The following is a 22,447-nucleotide window of genomic DNA, read 5'->3' as shown; positions in this document are numbered from 1 at the left end:
AAATGCATCACCTGACAACTATCAAAAGTACAAGTGCATGTCATCATTGACGGGAAAGTAGGAAGGGTGGCCATGGGGTATGGAATGCAAGCCAATACAAGTCAGTGAACGGCTTTCTAGCCCTAAGACTTCTCTGACTCCGTGTTTCAGCGGAATGGAGTTCCTTCTGCCCTGTTGTACCAGGCTCACACAAAGCCTCTCTGCCCATCTTTAGCGAGCATCCTTTACCTTGACCTCCATGGTGGACACAGCATCTGCAGCCATCCTGCCTTCCAGCAAGGCAGCAGGCCCTCCCTGCCCTCAGCAGTCTCCCCAATCTGAGGTCTTCTCACATCACACCAAGACCACATCCCTGTGGGTCTGCAGGTTCGGGTCTGAATCTCTGCCCCATTGTATGTGTTTCTTCCTCTTTCCCAAGCCTGCTGGCCGGTACCCAGGGCTGTGCACTCCTCCAAAGCTCAGGAAGGGTTCGTCAAAACACCCAAATGAACTGAGAAAACAAAAGCAAACAAATCTTTTCGTGGTGACTTATTTAAAGTCAGAGGAATGGAAGCTGTCAGGAGAGTTTTTATGCGTGTCATAGTAGGAATGTTTGGGTTTAAAGAGCAGGTTTCTCTTCTGTGTGCTATCCCCAGTCTCCCAAGGGCATGATTCAGCTGGGTGCAGAGACAAACAAATAAGGAAACAGAAACACGCCAATTCTTATAGCACCTTCTTTCCAGGCCTCTGCACCCACATTCCTAGGTCCACTCTGCCTTTCACATGTCAGCCCTACTATAAATAATAATACACCAACGTGTCGGTGATAAACATAGTACAATAATAACCAAATTTGCTTGTCATTTGTCATGGGCAGGTGCCACTTTTTTGATACAGTAATCTTGTGAGGGATCTACTGTCACTCTACAGATGACATTTTTCAAATGAGAAAAGTGAGGACCCGAGAATTACATCCCACATGCAAGATGACTCAATTAATGGGTGGCAGAGCACGGGATGGATACGGAGTTGGTCCCATGCCAAAAATCAATGCTCTTACCTGTGGTACCAAGCCTGACCCATAATGAAGGTCAGAAGCAAACAAATGGACACCAGATATGAAAGATGATCTCAAAAGGAGACAAGGAGTGTTCACCCATTTAAAGAACCGGGTATTTATCATGACTTTTTTCTTTATTGTATTTTATTTGCATTGCTACGCTAAAACCTCAAAATAAACAGTTACTGTTAAAATAGTAAATTTTATAAAAAATGTAGGAAGAAGGTATCTTTGTTGTGACACTGAGCTACCTTTCCTGATCCAACAACGTGCATTTTTCTCTTGCTCTTGGCACCCACAGAACTGTCTTCCCAACTCTCTATTTTCATTCTCTTGTCTCCTGAAAAGCAACAGGAAGTCTTAAAGAAACAAGAAGTCTTAAAGAAACAGGAAGTCTTGCATCAAATTATGACGGGCAGAATACTCTAAACACAGGCACATAAATAGCAGTTGCAAAGTACGTATATTTTAGGAAATGTCTCTTGAAAACATGCCCCTATATTTCTAGAATGCCAACTACACCGCACAGTGACAGAGGCAGTTAGAACACTCTACAGGATCAGTCTGTTCTTTACTGGCCCCTTGTAAATCCTGTGCCCATCTTTCTGTCTGTACCCCAAGACATAAGTGGTTGGTGGGCCATTTCCAATTTACATAACCAGGACAATGTGTAGAAAAATGCAGAGCACAAAATACAAGTCCATGGCACTGTTGCTGCCTTCTAATATCGCTGAGGAAATGGAGTAAACATGCAGGTATGCGCTCACACTGTGCTCCACCACAGAAGCACAGACATGCATCCAAACAGAAACTCACAGCCAGCAGCCAGCAAGTCACAAGTCCTCCAAGATCCCTTTGGCACATTGACCTGGCCTCATTTTCATTCTGATGTATTAAGTTCCACCCAGAAGACAGGAACACACAGATGGTAGGTGTCACCCATGCGCAGGCACAAGCCCCTCAGCTGGCCTTACAATAGTCAGGCAGGTAACATCTTCACTCTATAAGTGAAGAATTAGGGGGTGGGAGGAGCAAGGAGGTGGGGTCTGTGGGTGGTATGTAGAGTGAATAGAAAATTTCTTAATAAAAAAATGAAAAAAAAAAAGAATTGGGGGGTTAGAGAAATCAAATGTCCTGAGTTACATTCTAGCAGATGACCTGGCCACGATTAGAACTTGAACTCATCTAGCCTCAAAAGGTCTGTTTTCTGTTTAATCCTGACATCCCAACGCTTTATAAAGGGCAGTGCCTAAGACATTCTGTCTCAAAACGTCTGCTTCAATCTGTCCAGAGGACAGATCACACAGAGGTCAAAGGTAAAGGACAGTTTCCACTGGATGTTAAGCTCTTCAGTTAGTGTCGATTTCGTCAGAATTCTACCCGGCCATGATTTCTACCTCACACCTATGCCTAGCCAGATCCTGAGGAACTGGGCCTTCTCGTGCTCACTATCTTGCAGGGCCCGGAAAACAGAAACAAATGGTGGCAATCCTTCTTCTGTTATCAGTACAAATGCAATAAGGGACTCGGGCTGTAAGGCCAAATCCTTCATTTACAAAACGTTTGTATTGTCTCCAAGGCACTTAGCCATGGGAGACAGCATTTTATTTATTCCTTGCAGGTTCTTTAGGCTTTCTGATTCACGATGATTAGAACTCCAAGGATGAATCAAAAGAATAAAATGCAGACACAGGACAGCAAGGCTGCAAACCAAGAGCCGCAGTACCATCCTTCACTATCTAAGACATCTGTTTGCTTTTCAGATATTAAATACCAATTACCTCCTTGACCTACATAAAGCAGAAGAATGCTAAGGAGTTTGCCAGGCACAGTAAACTAGGCTGTGATACATTCATAAATAAAGTCATTAACAGGGCTGTTAATGAGCAGAGCGATTAAGAACTTGTAGTGCTCATACAGAGAACCCAAGTTCAAATTCCAGGGCCCACATCAGACAACTTGCAACTGCCTGTAACTCCAGCTACTGAGGATCTGACGCCCTCTTCTGGCTTCTGTGGGCACTGTACTTGTGCACAAATCTACAGTTTCTTCCTCTTCTGCCCCTCTCCCCTCACACACACATCGTTTTTTAATATATTTCAAATAAAACATGTTAAAATTATTGACAAGTCACACTAAACAAACTTGGGTTGTAGTAGCACACCAAAGACAGATTTCCACAGTTTTTTTGTTATTAAGTAAATAACATTTTAATAGGTATATACCACAGTTTGTCAGTGCTCCAGAAGGAAGTGGGAAACCCACATGGCTGCTCTGCCCCAATGAATCAGCAGCTGCTGGAATAGATAGTGCTAGAAACTAGTTGGTGTTTCTAACTCTGCAGCCGTACGAACTCATAATTCTCTTTTCTCCATCGCCTGGAACATATCCAGAGGATCTAAGTCAGTGTCTCAGTCAGGGTTTCTATCGCTGCAACAAAACACAACCAAAAAGCAAGTTGGAGAAGAAAACATTTATTCTGTTTACACTTCAGCATTGTTGTTCATCACTGAAGGAAGTCAGGACAGGAACTCAAACAGGGCAGGATCCTGGAGGCAGGAGCGGATGCAGAGGCCATGGAGGGGAGCTGCTTACTGGCTTGCTTCCCCTGGCTTGCTCAGCCTGCTTTCTTATAGAACCCAGGACCACCAGCCCAGGGATGGCACCTCCCACTATGGGCTGGGCCTTCCCCATTGATCACTAATTGAGAAAATGCCCTACAGCTGTATCTCATGGAGGCATTTCCTCAACTGAGGCTCCTTCCTCTCTGATGACTCCAGCTTGTGTCAAGTTGACACAAAACCAGCCAGCACAGTCAGCATATACTACATATATCCCATTTCACCATAATGTTTTCATACATGTACACAAGGTAAATATGATTTCTTACCTCATATTACCCACACTTATTCTCCCACTAATTCCCACTGGTCTCTGTTCCATTTACTAATGACTAGGACCATTTCTATGTCCTCTTTTATGTTTCATAAATGAGATCATTTGACATTTGTCTTTTTCATCCCAGACTATTTCACTTAACACAGTGATTCTAGTTCCATTTATTTTTCTTCAAGTGGCAAAGTTTTGGTCTTCTTCCTGACTGACTAGTACTCCTATCATTGTGCATACATACTACACTCACCTGATGGTAGATATTATGAGAAATTTGAGTCTAGAACTGGATAACCTATTGGTGAAGGAGGCACTTGTCACTGGAGAAAACTGATTACCCCTCTTCTTACAGAGAATTTACCAGAGATGACCACTCAGACACAGTTCGTCTAAAAGAGCCACAGAGGATACGCAGAATGCAAATTTGAGCACGTAGCTTGACTTCAAGAGATGCTGACCCTGGAGGAATTTGAATTTCTACCCAGTAGCTTCTCTACACTTTTTTTTTTTTAAGACAGAGTCTTACTCTGTAGCTCTGGCTATCCCGGAACTAGCTCTGTAGTCCAGGTTGGCCTCGAACCCGGAGAGCTACCTGCCTCCTCATCCTGAGTGCTGGGATTAAAGGCTTGCACCACTACCCTGAAAAACTGAAGTTCTGTGTCACTTAACCCTTTGGTGGAAGAGTGCTTTTCTTCTGTTTTCCACGATGCCTGGGCTGATTTCACATCATGAGTATTATGAATGGGGCTCTGCACAGTGTGGCAGTGGATGCAGACAGGCAGGGGGCAGGCAGTGTACTGACTTAGATCCTTTTGGTGTATTTGCAGGATCGGTAGATCTCAACTATTTGTTCGTTCTGCTTTTCGCCTCTGAGAACTTCCCTGTTGATTTTCACGGGACTGCATGGCTGAGGTTCCCACCTGCAATGTGTTCTGGCTTTTTTCCCCAGCATCCTCATTGGCATTTGAAACGTTTTCCTAATGATGTCCTTTCCGCTAGTAGTGAGGAGTTTTTATTTTCATTTTCCTGATGGCTGAGGATATCAAGCCTTTCCTTATGTATCTATCGGCATAAGTAGTTCATCTTCTGTGAGGTAGCGGCTCGTTTCACTTGCTCTGGCTTTCTGAAACTCAGCTCCCACTCCTAATAGCTTGCCGCCACGCCTTCCCACGTCTGGAGCTCTGATTGGTTAGCTTCCTTGATATATGCTCCTGAAAGAACTGACCTACACTTTATAACATCTGTCATTACATTCCCATCACGTGAAACTGAGTGTCTGACTTGGTCTTCCACTACTTAGCTAACATCATTGAAAGAAACAGCTCTTACCTCCAAGGAATAGAAGGCATGGTTTATTATGGAACATATATGAGTGGCCATGGCCTGGAATCATAAATTTAGGTCTCCTTAAATACAATGTTCTAGAATTTTTGAAAGCTGTTTCATGAAATATTATAGTTTTATATAACAAAGAAAGTCATAATTACGTCAAATTTAAAATACTTTTGGTGAGAATATCAGAGACTGTTTGGGAATCTGAGGATGCTTTTCAGTCAGACGCTAGCTGATGATATTCTTAGCTTTGGGGTTGGTAAAAGTTAGTGGTCCACTAAGGAAATACACTTCAAAGGGTTTTTATCTATTCGTCACAGCATATTAGTCCCGATACTCCTGGGCAAGGAATGGCTGGCTGTTCAGGAGGCTAAAGTGAGCCTGAGATAAGGTAAATAGCCTCTGGACCTGTAACATCCCAGCCTCTCCACATCACTGAGGCTCTATCAGCCAGTCATTCTCTGCAGACACAGCTGCTTTCCAGGAATTGGTTGTTGTTTTACCTTCCTTACGTGGCTGTGCTTTCGATTACTGTCAGCCAACTGCTCAGGCCGTAGCCTGGGGGGAACTCTGTTCCCCCAGACAACGGCTCTGCTGCTGCCACTAAAGGTAGCTCTAACTACATCTCTATCGTTCTAATAAAACTCGAGATGCGAAGGCTAGGGTCAAAACCTGCGAGCCCAGAGAGTTAGAGCAGCACCTGACTTTCCGCTTTTGCTGGCGTCCTGGGAAGTCCCGCCCTTCCACACCTCCCCAACGAAAATCAGACGAAGCTCCTCCCCGTTACTTCCTGTCAACCAGCTGCTAACCCCGCCTCTCCGAGCCCAGGTTAATTTTATTTAATTAACACAAATGCAACACATCTTTATATAGTTAACAAATGCAGCATGAAAAATTGTAACACATATTTGCCTGGTTAAACAAACATTTGGTCTTCACACTAACCAGTTCTCCAAGCCTGCACTCCAGAATCAGACGTGAGGCAAGGATGTTGACTGCTAATCCACAGAGTCGGACAGAAGTCAAGATGGTTTCCTACCTCTGTGCCACAGCCAGTGCTGGGAAAAGAGGGAACTCTGCCAGGGAGACAGTGGGCATCTCTGCCCTCAGCACCTGTGCTGCTTTAAAGCCAGTGTTTAGTGTTCTGGGTCTTCCTTTCTACCTTCCTTCCTTCCTACCTTCCTTTCCTCCTTCCTTACTTCCCTCTCTCCCTCCTTCCTCCCTCCCTCCCTTCCTCCCTCTCTCTCTCCCTCCCTTTCCTTCCATCTCAGCCTCTACTCTGCCACACTGCGTCTGTACATGCTCTATTTTGGAGCATGTTCTAGCCCTCCACTCTCCACTGTGTGAATTCCCCTTATGGGTTTTGTTCTTTTATAAGTACCATCTTTTCGCTACTGAAACTACAGTCTGTGCTTTGGGAGACTTACCTTCTGTGTGTCCTCAGCCCCTGCCGGCTGCCACCCTGCCCCTGCTTTCTACATCCACAAACTACACCAATCTCCCACTGTTCTCTCTCCAAGCTCTCCTATATAAGTATGCATATAAGCCTGCCTGTTTGCTACTGAAATGTAAGTGTCTTCTTGCTGTTATCCACTTAGGAAATTAGGAGTTCTCCAGCTACTTCTGTTCCATCCCCCAGAGACACGCATGATAGATGGGTATACCATGTCTACCAACTACACCACAAAACAAACAAATATTTTATAAACATTATTGTCTCTCTTTGTGTCCATCTACATAAGAATTTCACTGGTCCATACTTACTGTGATTCTTAGTTTTTTGTCAACTTGATACAAGCTAAGGTCATCTTGGGAGAGGGAACTTTAATTGAGAAAATGCCTCCATCAGGCAGGCACATAGGCAAGAGATTAATGACTGATATGGAAGAGCCAGCCCACTGTAGTCCTGGGTTGCATAAAAAGGTAAACTGAGCAAGCAATGAGGAGCAAGCCGGTAAGCAGCACCCCTCTGCAGCTGCTGCTTCGATTCTGGCCTCCAGGTTCCTGCCTTGGCGTCCATCAATGGACAGTGACCAGGATATGTAAGCCAAATAAGCCCTTTCCTTTCCAAGTTGTTGCATTTGGTCAGTATGCTTTATCATGGCAAGGGAAAACAAAGGAGAATGCTTTCAAATGGAGTTGCCAAACTGCACATTTCATACATTTTCAAATTTGTTAGAAAATGTAAAAAATGTTTTGTAAGGTGGATGTACCAATGTGTACTCAGATGGTTGCAGCAGCTGATGAGCAACACATCCCAATCAGCACTTGGAATCCTCGGGATTTCACATTTTTTTTTTTCCAATTGGAGAATGCAGAACTGACTTGCCCTGGTTTCATGTGAACTTCCTTGAAGACCGGTGAGTGATGGCTGTCTTCCTGTTTCTGTCCACTCATGCTTCTTTCCCTGTGACTTGTTGTTCATATATTTTCTCATATTCCCACATTTCTGGTCTTTGGCTTATAGGTTTGAAGGATTTTGTGCTTTGAAAATATATTCTGAGTAACAAGCGTTTACCAACTGCCTGCCTTTTAGATACCTCCCAACATTTGTTTAGGCAGGCACCTTTTTGCATGAAAATGCTCATTTTGGTCTACAGGTTTCCCCATGGCTTGTTTTATTTTCCTGTTTGTTCTGGTTGTTTTTCTACCTTGAAAATCCCTATATTTAAATGAGACATTTTCCAGTATCTTGTTCCCATGTTTGTAGGCTTCCTTGTGTGTCAGTCTATGGAATTGTACACTTTTTTTCCCTCTCATGCAAAGTAGGGACTACAATGTTAATATTTTACTTATGGAGATCCAGAAGCATTAATGGAATGAGCCATCATTTCCCATCCATTTGATGATGTCATTCTGTCATAGTTGTTTTTGTTTTTTTTTTTTTTTGTTGTTTTTTTTTTTTTTTTTTTTTTTTTTTTTTTGGTTTTTCGAGACAGGGTTTCTCTGTGTAGCTTTGCGCCTTTCCTGGAACTCACTTGGTAGCCCAGGCTGGCCTCGAACTCACAGAGATCCGCCTGCCTCTGCCTCCCAAGTGCTGGGATTAAAGGCGTGCGCCACCACCGCCCGGCCATAGTTGTTTTTGTTATGCATGCTTTTGATTTCAGGCTCTCTAGATTGGAATGAAAAGCATGTCTTTACTTTACCCCATGTGCTCACTTGCTTAGTATTCTGAAGACCAGATGCTGCACTGGTTTGGTCACCGCTGGATCCTAGGAACATCTAGTATCTGCAACAAAAATTTTGACAACATATTTAGAAAGATAACTTTTCCCAATGGAGACATGTGGATTAAGCTGTTTTCACCACACCCTAATATTCTATAATAGATTGTAGATATGAAATATATAAGGAAAATAAAATGATTTCATTTTCTTTTAAGCAGGAGTCATTTATCAATATGTGACTTTATATTTGTCATGCCACTTAGCTGCATCCCAGTTTCATTTTAAATGATGACATGGTCTCCATTTATCATCATCCTGCATTTTAAACTGTACATCACATACAAATGAAAACCGTCATGCTCACAGGTCAGTATGTGACTACCACTTTCTCTTTTCTCTTCTCACAGGACACATATATTATCCAAGTATTTATCTCTCCTTCCCCATTTCACTTGGCTGTTGGGAGGCGAACGCAATTGTAATTCTACAAATGATAGACATGGTGATTGATCATTTATGAGATTCACAGATGGACAGAAGAGGGCCAGTGTTCGTTAGTGGACTCCTTTCCCGTTACACAGATGCGCCCAGCCTCTGGCTGAGGAATTAGCTAAAGCTTCAGCCACAGAATGAAACTGTTAACAGCTCTGGACATACACAGCTGTAAAGAGTTCTATGGGTGGAGACATGGGCACACTTCTAGTTTTCATTTGCCTCTAAAATTAACTTGCCTAATCACATACACAAAGACTTTTCTAATGGATATTCACTGCTTAATTATTTGAGTCAAGTTAGGAAATGATGTGTAATTGCATTCACTTCAACAAATGCAGTCAGCTAGACATTTGTTGACGTTCTGGTATGTAGAAGATGACATCAGTTTATTACCATAACTTCTTTCCCTGGGCAAGCTTTAATGAAGTATGAAGATTTATCAATTCAATGTGTCTTCTTGGTGGGCTTTATTTAGCATGCCAATATAGTCAGCACGATTATCTTCTTCCACATGACATCTATAAAGGTCATTCTGGAGTGAACTACAAAGTTAGATGCAAGATAAAACCTCTGTCTGTCTGTCTGTCTGCCTCTCTCTCTCTCTCTCTCTCTCTCTCTCTCTCTCTCTCTCTCACACACACACACACACACACACACACACACACACACACAACTTCAAGCTCAGAGAGCTGTAGCAAACATTACCCTCTCTGCAGCCATGATAATCCTAACTTCATGGAATTTAGTATTTTCAGCTATGTCCTCATCTACACATCTAAAGCCTTCTTTCAACACTCTCTACCTGCTGAGGAGGGAGAGCGACATTATAGCCATCTGCAGCTGCTTACTGATTTTATATATATTTATAAAATTACTGATTTTATGTATGTGTGTGTATATATGCATATATCATATTTCCAATCCCCAGACAGACATAAGTAATATCCTTTCACATGCAATACAGCAAGTGAAGAAAAAAGTTAGGACCCTCTCTTTTATTCATGAGAGGTATCTATTTCCTCCTTAAAAGTTGTCCAGTAACTTTAATTGGGGGGTCTAAACTCTTAAGAAACTTCCTTGAGTTTTCCATATGGGTGGTGGAAATGGGGAACCTGCTACTCAATTTGGATAGGCACTCTCGTGGAGTGTGCTAGAGTAGATGATATCCTGAGGCAGATCCCAATTTCTACCTACTGACTACTCAGTAAATGTTTGCTAAATTGTCTGGGAACATGACAAGGAGTCTGAGTGTAAATCTCTCTCTTCACAGACAGTTTCAGTTTCTCCTGCACTCCTGTCCCCTGTCCTCTAGTGGCCATCTTCAGGACATCCACCAGCTTCAGCAGAGATTTCTACTCTCCTTACTGAGGGATTTCTCATACTGTACACTGCACCCACGGGACTGTGCGAACACAGTGATCTACCTCAGGGAGAGTTCCTGGTGATCTTTATGACTCAGAATGACTCAGAACTCTTATGGGCTACTTTCCCAGGACATTAACCCTGCTGCTGTTTCTGAAGGAAGGAAAGGGAGCAGGTGTACGAGAGTACAGCACATCTTTATGCATTCAGAGTATCATGATGTGTTTGTCATCCCAAGGTGCCAAGGCCACACTCCCATAACCTCCATGCAGATGTTCTGCAGCGGCAGCCCCGTCCTGAGCAGTAGTGCTGGTACTGACAGGCACTTGAATGTCATCACTCCTGCATCTCCCAGAGGAGCTACATATGGTGTGAGGGTCCCCATTACATTCAGGGGTACCTGGTCACCTTTTCAGATAGCATTCTTCACTGGTCAGCACCAAAGCACAGGACAGACATCACTCTTGTTGTCACGAATTGTGGAGGAACCTGTCCCCACTTTTTCCCCAGGGTACTCTTGCAGAGGATAAGAGATATTAGGTAGAAAGATAGAGGGGAGAGAAATCAATATCCTCCAAGCTTCTCCTGTATCTTCTAAATGGCCTTTTATAAGAAGGCCAATGGGTGGAGCAAAAGACCTCCCTCTAGCACAGCCAAGTGCAGAAGTTCCAATCACCTGGTAACCACGCACATGCTCAAGCAATCCTCTAATGCAGTCCTGCTGGGTAAAGCAAGCTCAGATCTTACCAGGAAACCTTTGAGGACCTCCACAATGAATTATCATTTATGTACACAGCAGCCAAGCACATTCCATTTTCCCAATTGTGAAGCAGTATAGTTCCTGCCAAGCAGTCAGGGCTCTTCTGTCTCACTAAAAGATACATTGGCTGCTTAGGTCTGCCCATGCAGAGATCTCATCAACATCTCTGACTGGGCTGTATATGTCTTGAACACAGGGAGGGCTCAGAACATTGTCAATACATACACATAATGCCATGTTCCAGAGCTTTGTGAGTGAATGAGTGAGTGAATGAGTGAGTGAATGAGTGAGTGAGTGAGTGTGAACCTCTTTGGCAGATTTAGCAACACAGCTCTTTCTGCTAGCTGAACTTCTCAGTGGGGTTGGATAAACATCATCCGGTAGATCCAAGGCAGACACAGGAAGGAAGTCTCTCTGCCTCAAGAGTAGTTATCACTGCCTTCTAGTCTGACATGTAAAGCTGACATTAAGGGGGATATCATGTATGCAGTCAATGAGCACCTCCTGAGTACATCTCATGAGCAAAGAGAACCATGCTGTGCTTTGGAAAAAGCCTTCTGATGGAAACGAATGCTTGGCTGCCTGTCTCATACACCTTTTGGGCCTCACCACTCATCCAGGATCTCAGCATGTACTGCCAATGCTCTCATGTCTTCAGGTAAATGACTAAATTATTCTGCTTGGAATAAGTCAAGAACACAGCCAGCTCCTGCCTCCTCTACCTAGGTCCTGTCTGCCAGACAGTATCTTCACTCAACAAAGGATAATACCACACTGTGGACTTTGGCTGTGCCAGTAGCTGGAGCTCCTGGGAGTATGAAACAGGTATAACAGGACTTCAGTGCTCTGGTTCCAAATGTTTGGGGCCATGGAGTGGCCTTCCTCAAGAGGAGTCCTTTTTTATCTTGCTTGTTTATGACTTAGCTGCTAAATATTCTCTCTCTCTCTTGCTGTGGGATGGTCTGTATGTCAAATGCTCTGATTGGTCAATAAATAAAACACTGATTGGCCAGTGGCCAGGCAGGAAGTATAGGCGGGACTAACAGAGAGGAGAATTGAGAGAACAGGAAGGTGGAGAGAGACTGCCAGCCACCGCCATGACAAGCAGCATGTGAAGATGCCAGTAAGCCACGAGCCACGTGGCAAGGTATAGATTTATAGAATGGGTTAATTTAAGATATAAGAACAGTTAGCAAGAAGCCTGCCACGGCCATACAGTTCGTAATATAAGTTTCTGTGTTTACTTGCTTGGGTCTGAGCGGCTGTGGGACTGGCGGGTGACAGACATTTGTCCTGACTGTGGGCCACGCAGGAAAACTCTAGTTACAATCTCTCTCTCTCTCTCTCTCTCTCTCTCTCTCTCTCTCTCTCTCTCTCTCTCTCTCTCTCTCTCTCATCTTCCATTCTGGTTCCTATTCTTGGGAGTTGAACAAAATGATAAACCATCTCCCCAGAGATGCCTACGTAGCCATTCTGCATCAGCCCATAAGCCTTCCCTGAGTTTTCTCAGGAAGCAGTCTCAGGAGCAGACAAAACTGAACTGCCCACCTGAGTGGGGGGTAGGAGCTGAGGGTTACTTGAACTTCTTGCCTGCAGTTGCAAAGAGTGAGCCAGAGCAAGGAACAGTGTGGGCTGTGAGGCAGGTGTGGCCTTTTGCTGTCCAGCTTTTGCTCTGAAACCCAGGCTACATTCTGGACCCCCAGCCCCCAAATGCACTCACTCATGGGGGCCACTTCAAACTGTCCTCAGAGGTTTAAGGAACAGTCGTTATCACTCCCAAACCAAGGATAGTGGTATCTGGCTCTCATTTTAAGGGTGGTAATTTCTACAGCCCCCCCCCCAACACCTATCCAGTCTGTGCCCCAGGTGAACTTTGGGCAGGTTCAGTGGTTGCTCATAAGATCAGGAGCTAGACATGTGGGAAGCCATTATTCCTCCCACGATCCCACTAGGCAAGCACTTCTGTGGCCCCTAAGACAGTAATAAACTGGGACATGGAAAAGCTAAGTCACCCTCTTAAGGACACAGGGCCAATGAATGGCAGAGCCCGGCTTGCCCAGACCAACAGCATCGGCATTTAAGCTCAAAGCCAGGCTTTAAGACACAAAACCTAATGGCCAAGCCTTAGCTCAGAAGACGGAACCTTTGGCATCTGTCCAAAAACATGTTCCATCTCATTCTTATAGGCCTGAACAACATGAAGTTTACATGTCTGAGGTCATGTTAAAGGCAGAAATGTTATGCCTTGAGGCATTTCACATGCAAGCTCAAACCAATGCTGCTATGAACTTTAGAGGGAACAAAGGCACAGTGAACTACAAAAATTCAATCTCTGAACATGATTTCTCCAAATTATGACCCTGGACTGCTGCAGAGAAAATACCAGCTTTTTGTACAGAAATCGCCAATGGGCCTTCGCTGCTGGCAACTCTGAACAAGTGTTTATGGCAACCATGGAAATGTCCTATTTAAACACTGCTATTAGATGGTGTGGACCATGTGAGACATGCATTCATTAAGGGTGTGAGGTACCAAAGACCATCAAAAAACAACAAAATAATTTCACAAACATATCAAAAGTATCTAAGTGAATAACACCACCACAAGGCTGTTAGAATAGCTGGATCCATTTGAGCAAAGAAAAGGAAGACTCAGGGCCCTGGAGGGTCCAGCCTGCACCACATTCACAGTTTTACCTGCCCACTCACCAACTCTGACACTTCCCTGATCTCTTCCCATCTCTACCCCATAGACCCCATCTCTCTGTTTCTGTGATTCTCACCTCCTCTTTCTGCATCTCTCTGTCACATCTCTTTCTCTCCCACTGGCATCTCTAACATCGTCTCCCATGCTCTAGAACTCACTCATGCTCTGGCATAAACTGTTGAGCTCAGTCACCTAGTCTAGTGAACACTGAAAGACGATTTTGCCCATGTTCTTCCAATTGTCCTCCTTCTGCTTTTCTTCCTACTTAGACAAGCCCAATTAAAAATAACACCCATATCCCAGGACTCCTTTAAGGTATGCACTCACACACCTTAGCTTACACATACATCCCTAGTCTGCTGCACAAGGTGTATTCAGTTTCACTTTCAGGGCCATTGGCTCCTTTAGAGAACATCGGTTTCCTTCCTGTGGTTCTGAGCGAGCACTGTGAAACATAAGCAAGAACTTGTCCTTCAGACATAGGTTATCAGCTGCAACCCTAGGGGAAGGTAAGTGCCAGTGCCCAGAGCTGGTGCTGAATTCAGTGACAAAGGGAACGTGTCCATCTACACAGTGATTTCACCCTTTGCCAGGGCAATGCTAAGTATGTGTTCAAGAAGACAGATTCCACTCCTGATAAAGAACCCAATGTTGAGTCCTCACAGAAAATAATGAGTGAATTTCACACACACAGACAGGTGGAGAAATTCTGCCTATGCCTAGAAAAACTCTGTCTGTCTCTCTGTCTCTCTCTCCCTCCCCCTCCCTCCTTCTCTTTCCCTCTCCCCCTGTGTGTGTGTATTCCATAAGTTATGTTCCTCTAGAGAACCCTGACTCATGCCCCCTAATTTATAGAACCCATAAAGAATAACCACAAAGGCAAATACTCACATAAACCCAGGGACTGCATAGGTCACACCTGCTCCAATAGTGGGGCTGTTCATGGACTTCTAATGCCACCGTGGAAGGTTTTTTATCTTGACCCTGCATGAAATATGTTTCCGTAGCCAGGGACTTCTGCCTACAAAAGAGCTTTGAGGAAAATCTTCCTGCAGTTGTCCCTGTGCTCCCTTGAGCTCTTTGGGAAGAGCAAACACTGCTCCTGGCAGGTCAGCATTGCAAGGGTCATGACTGCAGGAGGTGGAGGAAGCAGCAAACAGAACCCTTAGTTAGTGCAGCCGCTCTGAAGCCTCCTCAGACCCCAGTTCTCCGGAATGGCCATCCACCACTTAAGGAGAACCAGTAGCAGGGGAAATCAGCAACTAGATGGCGGGATGGTGGCCAACAGAGTGCCATTACAGAAAGGCAGTGTCTTGTTACAGGAAAACAGGGAGGTGTGGTTTGTAGGTGGATATGCAGATTATCACTGGAGACCTTACTCCATGACAACCATAATTCTTGCCTAAATGCAGAAAGATCTGCTTGTCCCAGAAAAGCACAAGAACCAGGGGAACTAAGGACTCCTGGAACTTGTGTTCTATGTGAACAAATCCAACAGTTCTTACTGCAGGCCCCACAGTCCAGTCATAGCAGAATTTAGCAATTGAGTTAATACAGCCATGAACTAAATGTCTAGTTTTAAATATTTTATCACATTATAGTCCATTAATAGAATTACAAGTAAAAGACATTCATAATTGTATGACATAACAAATCCAATTGCATTTATTTGGTTATTATTCTGTCTAGCCTGTTATTGAAAAATATGCAATTTTTATTTAGCTTAAAGCACAATACACTTAAGAAGTACTTGGCATTTGAAATAAACAGAAGGGTTCAGTAATTCTTAACCCCGCCATTTCAATCCTGAGAATGTTTAGACTATTTATCAATAAAACATCTTTCTCAGAATCATAGCAGCATTAAATACCATTAAACCAACAAAATTCTTTGACCTGGTTCCTAGACCATACAAGTAAATAGCTTGTAATATAATATACATAAGATGTGTATCATATATAAAATATACATATATGTAATATGTATTACAATTATACATATAAAATGTAAATTTTACAATACAGATTTGGTTAATTTATTTGATCTCTATCCATTTCACCAATTAATATTTTCCAGAGCATGTTCTTAAAGAACCATTATTTTTCCAGGTCTCATATTCCTACATGAAGTTTTATTTACTCAGTGGCTAAATGTCACTAAGGAGGCCCACAGAAAACATCATTGTGGGGGATAGGAGAGGCAAATTGCTCTGCTGTTTTCACAGGCTATGGCTTTCCTTCGCTGCGGGGCCCTGAAGGAATGCACAGAGTTGAACAGCTGCTTCGTGGTGCCTGGGAACCTGCCTCAGGTTCCCCTTTGCAAACTGAGGCAGTACCAGGTGGAATTAGAAATCTTTCTACATCTGCAGTGGGGAAATGTGACTGCTGACTCATGGTTTCTGAAAGTTCCTGAGAGGCAGATGTTAGTTCTAAGTTGGCCCAGTGTGAAGAGAAATATTCCAGCAAGAGCCGTCGGAAGAGCTGTTCTGTGTGTGTACTTATCAAGCACTTATCCACGGAGCCATCTCCCTAGCCCTCCCATACATAAAAACATGGGTGTTCACTTTTCTCAGGAAACCTATCTGGCAGCTCTTGGGATCTTCCTGGCCAACCAGTAAGCTTCCAGTTCAGTGGAGATCTTGTCTGAAAAATAAAGTCAGAAGGCAACAGGAGAGGATATGCAGCATCATCCTCTGGCCTCTGCGTGTGCACAGGCACACAGACCTGCACATTCTCATGCACTTCGTAAATATACAATGCACAGAGAGAGAGAGACAGAGACAGAAAGCGAAAGAGACAGAGAGAGGGGAGGGAGGGAGGGAGGGAGGGAGGGAGGGAGGGAGGGAGGGAGGGAGGGAGGGAGGGAGGGAGGGAGGTGGGAGGGAGGGAGGGGAGAGAGAGGAGGGAAAGAGGAGGGAAGGAGACGGGGTTGGGGTGGGGGGAATGCTGAGTGTGTCCTCTCAGAGAATCTGGTACATAAGAATATTGCCCTGCTGTCTTCTTTCCTTTGAACACTTGAAATGGGATCTGTCTTCAAATCTGTGAGTAGAGAAGTTGTTATACTAACAGACCTCTAGGACTTATTCATCTTGCATAATTGAAACTTTATACTCTTGAATAGCAAGTTCCCACCTCTGCCTCCATGCAGCTCTAGGCAATCATCATTCTAATGTTTCTATGAGTTCTGTCTTTTATATTTCACAAGTAAAATAATACAGTAGAGAACTTGTCCATCTATGTCTTATCACTTAGCATAATGTCTTCTAGGTTCATCCATGTATTTTTCAAGGCTCAAAAAATATTTCAGCGTGTGTGTGTGTGTGTGTGTGTGTGTGTGTGTGTGTGTGTGTGTGTGTGTGTGTGTGATCTTAATCTAGGATCAGGAAGGCTAATTTCATATCGTGGCTAAGAATTGTGCTGCAGTGAACGTGAGTGTGATGTCCCTTCAATATCCTGATTTCAATTACTCTGAATAAGTAGTTGAAAATAGGACTGCTGTAATATGTTAGTTTTATTTTTAAAAAATCTTAGAAATTTCAATGCTGTTTTTCCTAGTGGCTGTATAATTTCACATTCCTACTGATAGCATTCTAACTCCTGCACATCCCCACCAACACTTGTATTTCTTTGGATGGTATCCACCCTAGAAGTCCAGGGGCTACTTTGCTGTGGTTTGGATTTACATTTCCTAGCCACCAAGCCCAAAGGATCCCCATCTCTGCCCCTCCCCCAGCTCTGGAGCTATGGGCTTACACCATGACACTCAACAGCTTTTACATGGACGCCATGACTTCTACAAGGGCTCTAGAGTCTGAGCTCAGGTTTTCACGTTTGGGCAGCAAGCACTTGACCAGGCGTTTTGAACATCTTTTATTCAGGCGACTTGTTCTTTCACTGCAGAGATGGAGGCTGGCCACACTGTCATCTTCTTATTTTGCTTTACACACTTGGGTCTATAACAGACCTGGAACGTGCCCTTGGGCATGGCATGAAGCGGGTGTTTTAAAGCCATGAATCTATCTGTTTAAAAAGTATCAGGGAAATTTATTAAGGTAAATTGAGGAAATACACTCATGAATACAGAACTGAGTAGACAGCTGAAGACATCCTCTGATCTGACCTGGAGCGATTCTACTCACAGGCAAGAGCAGGGAGAAGAGGCATTCGAACCTTCTCCCTAGGCAGAGCAAAGACCACTGGAGTGTTTCTCCAGATATTGCCACAACTAACTGTTTGGGCGGGAGCTTCACCTCAGCCCCTGACACCCTGGCAGCATATGCCCAAAGAGTCTATAGTGTTCTGGTGGAAGCTCCACCTCAACTCCCCTCGCCCATCTCTTTCCCCAAACCCACCCCTTCAAAGCCCGCCAAACACAGCTCCTCCCCCAGAGAGGCTCAAGACCACTCCCACAGGGTATTTAAGCTGCATCCCAGAAATGGTTTTCTGGTCTCTCATCCAGTCTCCTCTCTTGGGGGGCTGGAGAATCACCCGGGAATGCTTTACCCATTAAACCTGGGCTTTTTCTAATTTGGTCTGATTTGGATTGCTGCGTAGGCAGAGAGGCTTACCAGGGTGCGAAAAAACTTATCACTAATCCCATGCCATCTATTTAAAAGTAACTCACCTTTGCCACAAGCGTCTGTGTCCTTTCTGAGTTCAGCTGTTTGCACTTCTCTTACCTAAAGGGAAACGTGGAATTCAGAAAGTCCCACCCCCACCCTCCCCCAAGCTGTTACCTGGTACTTATTCATAGACTTGGGTATTCTCAGTTCCGTTAGTGGACATCAGTTTTACTTGGGTGTTCTCAGTTCTGTGTTAGTGGACATCAGTTTTACTTGGGTGTTCTCAGTTCTGTGTTAGTGGACATCAGTTTTACTTGGGTGTTCTCAGTTCTGTGTTAGTGGACATCAGTTTTACTTGGGTGTTCTCAGTTCCGTTAGTGGACATCAGTTTTACTTGGGTGTTCTCAGTTCTGTGTTAGTGGACATCAGTTTTGTACGACACAATTCTTTTTACAAGTTTAGTACTGAATTAGCTTTATGACACTTTCAGCACTCTGCCACATCCCTATGTACTCAGGGTTCCTTGCATGGTCCATGTTCATGATAGATCTTTGGTCCCCAGCACCAGAGCAGACAGGAAGTACGGTTTAGTGATCAGACCTAGGCTTCAGGACCAGGGAGATCCCAGCTCTCACCAGATGTGCTCTTCTCCTCTGGTTATTGAAGTTTCCAGCTCAGCAACTTGTGGTGAAATATCATTACTATGCCATTTACCCATAAAGTTTAGGGAGAGCTTTAAAGCTGTAATTCTACTCCATATAGTGCCTGGCACTCAATAAGCTCTCAATTATTAAAACAGAAAGCTACTATTATTTCATGGTGAAATTTTCACTTCCTCCCCAGCCAATCTTGTCAGTGAGAAATCACCTGTGTTTTATCTTACTTCTGAGAGCACTTTTCATAATTAGATCCATAGAGATGAGTGTATCTCATTTCACTATGGCAAGCACATATGTCAATGAGTAAACACATGCTGGCCTTTGGGAAAATTCAGAGTCCTTTTCATAATCAGCTAGAAACCAGAAGGTAAAGCAAACAGTGAGCAAGGCCCTGGATGGATGGGCCAAGGACCTGACCTCACCATGCAGCGCTCTAGGCTGACCCCACAGGCATCTCTTCAGCATCTGCACATCCCCTGCCCGTGCACTCTCCTCTACCCGTGACTTCCAGATTGGAAGGGGCGCTGTGCTGCCCAGCTGAAATCTGGGCCTGACACCAATTGCTGACTGACCCAGGGCCTGCTCATTTGCAGCCTGCCTTCAGCCTGTTTTGCCCCTGACCAGCCTAGTCTTGGCTCTGTGCTTCAGCTATTGTGGACACATGGGGTCCACTACTCAAGGCTCTGCTGTTACATTCTTCTGGACAGCTCATTTCCTAGGTACCCTACTGCTTGCCCTTCTGGCCTCTGGCCTGACCCTTCTAGTATCCTGTTGGGTAGTACCTGTGGCTTCTGCAGCTCACACCTATCCAACAGCAATCTCAGTCATGTCTACTACAGCTAAAAAGTCCAAGTGATATTCCTCAAAGTCATGGGAAACCCGAGAAGGCTCTCCAGGCTGAAGACCAAATAATGTTTCCCAATACCCAAATGCACTGTTGTCTTCAGACCAGCTTGTTGAAGGAACAATTCCTTTACAGGCATCAGGGAAATACTTCGCAGACTTCTCCATTTAAGCACTTTGCTTCTTGAGCATTTGTAATTATCAGGTTTATAAGCAGACCTTATTAAAAATAAGAGACAACTATCAGGTTGCTTATATAAATCTCTTGGCAAAAGGTCATCAGACCTTTGACCGGATTTTAAGTTGGACAATATTTTGCAACTGAGCACACTTTAAACACCTTTTATCCCCCACTAGGGATAGATATACTATTCTGGTGTGTAACTCAAACTTGTTTTCTTTGCCAACTGAATAATTAAGAGTTTGCACCTGTTTCTTTTCTTGAATTGATTCAACTTAATGAGCCCTGCTTTGTGGAGCTGTTTTCCGAGATGCCCCACCGTAATCAATCCTATTGCTTTGCAAACAAAGGGCTTTCTTCTTGACAAAGGAGTATGATTATGAAATGCTTTTTTTTCCGTGTACATGAAAACTTAATTTCAATACATATAATAATCACATGGTGTCTTAGCACATTTGTTGCTATCACAAAATACCCAAAGACTGGGTAATATATAAGAAAAGACTAATTTGCTCAGAGGTTATAGTCAGCATGGAGATGGTCCCACACCATATCCTGACATCAAAGAGGGCATCATATGATAAGACCAAGCAAGTGTGCCAGAGAGCTCATTGGCTAGAGGCAGAAAGAATATTAGAGGAAAAACATACTCTTTTATTATATTCCTATGATTATATTCACATGTAATAGTCATATGTAAAACAAATATATCCCATATACAATGTAACAAACAAAGCAAAATGCCCAAGGGTTAAGTTGGGTCTGTCGGAACATGCTGATCCCTTCCCAGGCCAGGGAGACCAGGTTTGGGTTTCTCTCTCCCCAGACAGTAGCCACAGCAAACGTTGGATGATCTCTGGACCCTGAGTCCAGGGCTGTGCACGACAATGTCTCATGAAGGGAGTGGAAGCCCAGAGACCTCCCGTGTCACATGGGATACTCAGGTGTCTCCAATACTCTGTAATGCTCAGCTGACACCCAGGCAGGGCACTGCCCCAGTGCCATGGTGTGGCCAGCTGACCGTAGCTGTGTTTCCTCAGCATAGCTCTGGTCGGCCACTAACGGCCGAGAGCAAAGCTCTAGTGAGGAAGCCATGGTCAAGGCGAGCAGCCAGAGTGAACCCAAGTCACTAAGACAGGACAGGAGGGAGAGACAGGAGGCAGAGTGCAAGTGTTAGCGTTCATTGTTAACTTTTCTTTCTTTTTCTTTCTTTCTTTCTTTCTTTCTTTCTTTCTTTCTTTCTTTCTTTCTCTCTCTCTCTCTCTCTCTCTCTCTCTCTCTCTCTCTCTCTCTCTCTCTCTCTCTCTTCTTTCTTTCTTTTTTTGGAGCTGAGGATCGAACCCAGGGCCTTGCGCTTGCTAGGCAAGCACTTTACCACTGAGCTAAATCCCCAAGCATATTGTAAACTTTTCATCTTGGAATAATCACATATGTTTTTAAGTTGCAAAAGTATGGCAAAGATTCCCTATTTGCTCTTCACTCAGCTCCTCTAGATGCTGCTTCATGGAATTTGGTTCCAGAACCAGGAAGTGGTACTGGTAAGACTATGTCTAGTCTACAGTCCCCCTTCCACTCCCACAGCTGCCCCTTAGGCATCTCCTAGCCTGAGCCCCAATCTGAGGTCACACTTGCTCTTTCCTGTTATCGCACACACTCACACAAACCGCACGACCATATGTTTAGGAAGACTTCCAGGTATTCTGTTTGTTCTTGTCTTACATGAATCTTTACCTGGGGCATGTGCTATTGAAATTTTAATCTTCCAAACACTAACTTTACTCACAAACCATAGTTTCTAATGGAAAATAAGAAGGCACTAGACAGCCTGCCACGGATACACTTTAACTTTTAATAAGAACAAAGTTGTAAAAAACAAACAGCTTACTAGTAACAAGACTTTCCCACCTACTGCTAAACCTCAGTATTTTGTCCCAAACCAGTGGTTTATTTTTGCTACGCTGAGGTACAGGGCCAGGCTGATGAGAAAGTACTCCTCCGTCTCTTCGATCCAGACCAGCTCTGCATGCACTCCTCCTTCGGTGTCCATGTAGTCCACACAGTAAGTGTGCCCCAGGAAGTTGGGACCGTCAGAGGGGTAGGCGGCAGATCTCATGCACACTGGAGAACTCACACACCAAAAGGGCTTCCTGTGCTCATCCAGAAGGGTCACATCCACTACAGAGCACCTCTGTAATTAAGATTAACAAGTGTCAGGATAAAATGCTCATTTTCACAGGAATTGTGACTCTGTAAAACCGACTGGAAATGCTGCTTGTGGCATCCAACTCCAAAGTCCTCTCATACACACCACAGGACCTACTTTTTATCTAAAACCCAGCTAGTGCTTACCAGACTTCCTCAGCAGACGACCTCATCCATGTGTGCGCACAAAGCTGTCAGTGTGGGCAAGTTAGTGCCGGAGCCTGTCTAAAGGCAAAGGTCTGCAGAAA

At 44.1% G+C, this 22,447-nt stretch overlaps 1 protein-coding gene across 6 annotated transcripts in view; it reads right to left on the bottom strand.

Annotated features, from left to right (window-relative positions):
- Positions 1-21,826: 21,826 nt before the first annotated feature.
- Fbxo15 (F-box protein 15) overlaps positions 21,827-22,447 on the bottom strand; it is a 62,088-nt gene continuing 61,467 nt past the window's right edge. For all 6 annotated transcript variants that reach the window (XM_076555653.1, XM_076555659.1, XM_076555654.1 and 3 more), the window contains one exon: positions 21,827-22,185. In XM_076555653.1, the coding sequence (XP_076411768.1) occupies positions 21,916-22,185 (270 nt within the window). In that variant the 3' untranslated portion in view covers positions 21,827-21,915. The remainder of the gene's footprint in view (positions 22,186-22,447) is intronic.

Source organism: Peromyscus maniculatus, chromosome 19 (assembly GCF_049852395.1).
Source record: "Peromyscus maniculatus bairdii isolate BWxNUB_F1_BW_parent chromosome 19, HU_Pman_BW_mat_3.1, whole genome shotgun sequence".
In the NCBI taxonomy this organism is placed as follows: Eukaryota; Metazoa; Chordata; class Mammalia; order Rodentia; family Cricetidae; genus Peromyscus; species Peromyscus maniculatus.
Note: the sequence above shows the minus strand (reverse complement) of the source record. Positions and strands in the feature narration are given on the sequence as shown.